We start from the raw sequence: 5,799 nt of genomic DNA, 5'->3' as shown, positions 1-5,799 counted from the left end.
TCCCCATCCTGAACCCTCCTTCCTCCTCCCTCCCCATACCCTCCCTCTGGGTTGTCCCAGTGCACCAGCCCTAAGCATCCAGTATCGTGCATTGAACCTGGACTGGTGACTTGTTTCATATTTTCAAAAATATAAAGCAATATCACTTTTCTCATTATTTTTTTGAGAAAATATTGCTATTTCCATTAAAACTATGTCATTTATGTCAATATGTGATGAGTTTATTCTTGTTATTTTAAATAAATTATTGATAAACATTGTTAACATTGAACAATTTTAATTTTGGTACTCAATAAGTCACATAAGTAAAATTCTTCGAGTTGCTCAATAATTTTTAAGGATATGAAGGGAGGGGACATCCATGGTACTCCAGTAGTTAAGAATTCACCTTCCAGTGCAGGGAACATGGGTTTGATCCCTGGTCTGGGACCTAAACTCACACACAGCAACTACTGAGCCTCCATTCTCTAGAGCTGGTATGCCACAAAGAGCCCGCGGGCTGCAATGGAGATCCCACATACCACAACTAAGACCCAATGCAGCCAAATAAATAAATAAATATAGACTTTTAAAGAATACAAAGGGAAACTGAGATGAGACATTTGAGAGTTGGTGTTATACAGGAAGATTTTAAAGCCTTAGGAAGACTGGAAGAGGCTGGAGTAAATTTTCACATACACATTCTCCACATCTCCAGGAGTATCAGGAGGATGTGTCCAGCTCAGCATAGGCCATGACTGACCATGTTAATTGCTCCCTGAATTTCATGGTCATTGCAGGACCTTGGGGCCAGAAACAAAGTGGATGTTTTACCACAGTGGGTTCAATTCAATTCAGTTCAGTTCAGTCGCTCAGTCGTGTCCGACTCTTTGCGACCGCATGAATCGCAGCACGCCAGGCCTCCCTGTCCACCACCAACTCCCGGAGTTCACACAGACTCACATCCATCGAGTCAGTGATGCCATCCAGCCATCTCATCCTCTGTCGTCCCCTTCTCCTCCTGCCCCCAATCCCTCCCAGCATCAGAGTCTTTTCCAATGAGTCAACTCTTCGCATGAGGTGGCCAAAGTACTGGACTTTCAGCTTTAGCATCATTCCTTCCAAAGAAATCCCAGGGCTGATCTCCTTCAGAATGGACTGGTTGGATCTCCTTGCAGTCCAAGAGACTCTCAAGAGTCTTCTCCAACACCAAAGTTCAAAAGCATCAATTCTTTAGTGCTCAGCTTTCTTCACAGTCCAACTCTCACATCCATATATGACCACTGGAAACCATAATCTTGACTAGACGGACCCAAATCATACTCAGAAGGGATTAATCCAGAGGAATATTTGGCATGAGTTAACCAAAATCATGGAGTCCCTAAAACTGAAATAGACAGGCTCTAGCAAAAGTGCTTGGAGAAGGCAATGGCATCCCACTCCTGTACTCTTGCCTGGAAAATCCCATGGACGGATGAGCCTGGTGGGCTGCAGTCCATGGGGTCGCTAAGAGTTAGACACAACTGAGCGACTTCACTTTCACTTTTCACTTTCATGCATTGGAGAAGGAAATGGCAACCCACTCCAGTGTTCTTGCCTGGAGAATCCCAGGGACGGGGGAGCCTGGTGTGCTGCCATCTATGGGGTCGCACAGAGTCAGACACGACTGAAGCAACTTAGCAGCAGCAGCAGCAAAAGTGCTACTTGACATTTAGGACAGAGAGCTCAATAGATCTGGCAAATGTTAAGATTCATGAGAGTCACCACGGAGAGAGCTGCAGCCCCTCTGGAAAGTGAGGACCTTAGCTTATAGACAGACCCCAGACCATGCACATGAAAGAGGTCATCTTATTCCTCTTAAGGAATGATCCTTCTTCCCTGCTTATAGCTGATGCTATCAGTCTTCTGACTGGACCCCCCACGTACACACAAAAGGAACTTGTAACCATTTTCCAGGATGATTGTGTACTGAATTAGGTGAAATAAATAGACTTTTAGGAGACAACTGAACATCAATTTAAAACTTAAAATCATTACATGTAGATAAAAAAACATGCAAATTAAAATGCTAGTCACAGAGTGGGAAAGATATTTGTGACACCTGTAACAATACAGGATCACATTTAAAACATCTTAAGAACTATAGGAAAAGACTGTCAATGTGTGTTCTTTTTTAATTTGGCAAGAGATTTGAACAGGTACTGATTAAAAGAGAATATCTAGATGGCCAGTAAGTATATATGAAAAGCAAACTCGTTAGCAATCAAGGGAAATAAAATTTCAATGAGACACCACTGCACGTCAACCAGAATAGCTAATTTTTAAATAAATATGCAAATTTTGGCAAGGAATATATCCATGATCCAGGTTATATAAACTAGTATATACTCTTTGGAAACTTAGATAACTACTACATTTGATCCTGTGTATACCCAATGATCAACAGAAATGCCTTCACATATGCATCAAACTGTGCACAGGAACGTTTATAATACTGTTATTTGTAGTAGTCTTCCTGCAGAAGGAGTAAATGGTATTGCAATAGGAAAGAAACTTTGTTTTCTATAACAGATTAATTACTAAAGGGATGTTGTCTATAAGCTTGAATTACACACAATGGCACATCTCTGGGAACACTGTCTCCCAGGTAATGAGCATTCACTAAGCTAAAACACCTTTGTTTAGCTCAGAGGAAACATCCTGACCAGGCCTTATGAATGTCTGCAGGGAGGAAGAAATTAATACATTCACTCCTGAGGCTGACCCAAACCAGAAATTGTTTGACTTTACTCCCTCCCCTTTGTGTATAAAAGAAGCCTGAAATCTAACTCAGGGAACTTGGTTCTCTGGGACCTGGTTCACCATTTTCTCAGTCTGACATCTTTTCAAACAAAGTCGATATTCCTTGTCCCAACAACTTATCTCTTGATCTATTGGCCCTGTTGTGCAGCAAATAGTACTCAGTTTGACCTTGATAACAGTCATCTATTTATACAATGAAATACAGTACAAAAATGGAAATGAAAGAAATACTGCTTCGTGCAACAAAATATGATATTCAAAAAATAAATAGTGAGTAAAAGAAGCTGACATCAAAGACTACATAGCACAAGATTCAATTATAATAGAACTAATATAAAGTGTTAGAAGTAAGAGTGCTGCTGCTGCTGCTAAGTCGCTTCAGTCGTGTCCGACTCTGTGCGACCCCATAGACGGCAGCCCACCAGGCTCCTCTTTCCATGGGATTCGCCAGGCAAGAACACTGGAGTGGGTTGCCATTTCCTCCTCCAATGCATGAAAGTGAAAAGTCAAAGTGAAGTCGCTCAGTCGTGTCCGACTCTTAGTGACCCCATGGACTTCAGCCTACCAGGCTCCTCCGTCCATGGGATTTTCCAGGCAAGAGTACTGGAGTGGGGTGCCATTGTAGTGGTTACCTTTTGGAACAGAGGCTGGAGATCCCAGCACCATTTATTGAAGAGACTGTCCTTTCCCCCACTGTGTATTCTTAATATTCTCATTGAAAATCAGTTGATCATCTATGTTAGGATTTATTTCTAGGCATTCTATGCTATTCCATTGATCTATATGTCTGTCTTTGTGCTAACACCATGATGACTATAGCTTTGAACAGGAAAACCTCATTTTATTGAGCTTTACTTTATTGTGCTTCACCACCAAAAAGTTATGGCTCACAGAATGATTGGATGATTTTTTAGCATTTTTTAGCAATAAGGTATTTTTTAAATTAAGATATGTACATTGTTTTTTTAGACATAACACTACTGTTCATTTAATAGACTACAGTATAGTATAAACATAACTTTTACATGCACAGGAAAACCAAAAACTTCATATGACTCACTTTATGATGATATTTGCTTTATTGTTGTGGTCTGGCACCAAGTCTCCATATCTCCATGGTATGCCTGCAATGCATTTTAAAATCAGAAAGCACAATGCTCCAGCCTTGTTCTTCTTTCTCAAAATTGCTTTGACTGTTTATAACCTTTTGTAGTTCTGCATGAATTGTAGAATTGCTTTTTTCTATTTCTATTAGAAAATGTCATTGGAATTTCGATAAAGATCAAATTAAATCCATAGATTGCTTTGGATCATGTCGATGTTTTAACAAAATCAGTTCTTCCAATATATTAACACAGGCTATCTTTCTATTCATTCATCTCCTTAGTAAGTTTGTTTCCAAGTATTTTATTCCTTTTGATGCTATTGTACATGGGATTGTTTACCTACTTTCCTTTTCAGACAGCTTATTGTTAGTGTATAGAAACATAACTGATTTTTGTATGTTGATCTTGTATCCTACAACTTTTTAAAAATTCATTTATTAGTTCTAGCAGTTATTTTAAAATAAGTCAGTGAGTTTTTCTGTTCAACTATTTGTTTTTCAGGATCATGCATTCTGTTAGGTATTTTTAAAATATTTTCTATCTCATGAAATTCTCTCTTTGTTCATGTGTTTTTCTATGGATCTTTGTGAGAGCTATTTTTAATTTTCTGTTAGGTAAATTGTACAACTCCACTTAATTAGAGTTGGTTTCTGAAGGCTCATTTTGTTCTTTTGTTTGGAACATCTTTGCCTGGTTCTTCATTGTCCTTGACTCTATATATCAGTGTCTATGTGTTGGACATAGCAGGTCTAGATTTCAGTCTTCATTATCTACCTTTGTACAGGAGAAATGCTTCACCAACAAGCCTGACCAGAGATTCTGAGGGTCTCTACCAACCCTCCCCATGGAGAAGCAGGCCACTGTGGCTTTTGCTTGCTCATTCTGTACTAAAGCAGGTGGGAGCTAAAGCATTTAGCAGTCCAAACCATTGCCTTCATTCCCCCTGTGGCAGCTACACTGTCCCAGAACCATCAGCACTCCAAGACAGATAAGACAGAAGCCAGTCCTCTAAGTGAGGAACCCCCTCAGAAAAGCTGGGACCCAGAACCAAGTCCTCTTTTCCCCATGGTGAAGCCGGGTGGAGCTAGGGAATCTCTTCCTGATCATATGGCACTGCAATAGGTGCATGGTCTCTGGCAGGAAGACATACCATCTTACTACCAGCTTTGGTCAGTCTGGTTTTGCATTTTCCCATGATGCAGAAGACTTACAATCAGTTCCTGATTTATTCCAAAGGGAATTTGTCCATGAAATATTGCAGTCTTGATGTGTTCGGTGTGGGTGGGATATGAAGGGTCCACAGCCAATTGCCATTCAGTTGATGCCACTGAAATTGACATATTATGTTAATTGTAAAACATGAAAGTAATTGTTTTAAAATCAGGAACAAAACAAGAATATTTGTTGTTCTAGGCTGAATTGTGTCCCCACAAAATTTTGTGTTGAAGTACTAACCCCCAATACCATAGAAAGTATTTGAAAATAGCATCTTGCACAGTAATTAGGTTAAAATGAGGTTATTAGAGTGTGCTTTAGTCAACTCTGATGGGTGTCGTTATAAGAAAAGGATATTAGGACACAGGCACATACTAAGGGAAAAACCACACGAAGATTCCAGAAGAAGAGACACTGTAAAACCCAAGGAAAGAAGACCTAGAAGAAGCCAACCGTGTCAGCATCTTGATAGGGACGTCGATCTAGAATTGTGAGAAATTAAATTTCTTTAGTTTCAGCCACACAGTCTGTGGTATTTTGTATGGCAGCCACAGCAGACTGACCTTCATGACACTGAAGATGCTAAACAGTACAATGATAAGTAAATATTAATAATTAATTAAAGAATGTAAAAGAAATAAAACTGTCATTTGAAATTTTTATTATATACAAAAAGTTCAAAGGAATCCACCATTAA

General features: G+C 39.5%; 1 protein-coding gene across 1 annotated transcript in view; it reads right to left on the bottom strand.

Moving 5' to 3' along the window:
• Nucleotides 1-3,814: 3,814 nt before the first annotated feature.
• NAF1 (nuclear assembly factor 1 ribonucleoprotein) overlaps nucleotides 3,815-5,799 on the bottom strand; it is a 101,951-nt gene continuing 99,966 nt past the window's right edge. The window contains exons 9-10 of the mRNA XM_070791003.1: nucleotides 5,099-5,214; nucleotides 3,815-3,905 (exon numbers count right to left, since the gene is read on the bottom strand). Coding sequence (XP_070647104.1) covers nucleotides 3,843-3,905; nucleotides 5,099-5,214 — 179 coding nt within the window. The 3' untranslated portion in view covers nucleotides 3,815-3,842. The remainder of the gene's footprint in view (nucleotides 3,906-5,098; nucleotides 5,215-5,799) is intronic.

The sequence above is a fragment of the Bos indicus genome, chromosome 6 (assembly GCF_029378745.1).
Source record: "Bos indicus isolate NIAB-ARS_2022 breed Sahiwal x Tharparkar chromosome 6, NIAB-ARS_B.indTharparkar_mat_pri_1.0, whole genome shotgun sequence".
In the NCBI taxonomy this organism is placed as follows: domain Eukaryota; kingdom Metazoa; phylum Chordata; class Mammalia; order Artiodactyla; family Bovidae; genus Bos; species Bos indicus.
Note: the sequence above shows the minus strand (reverse complement) of the source record. Positions and strands in the feature narration are given on the sequence as shown.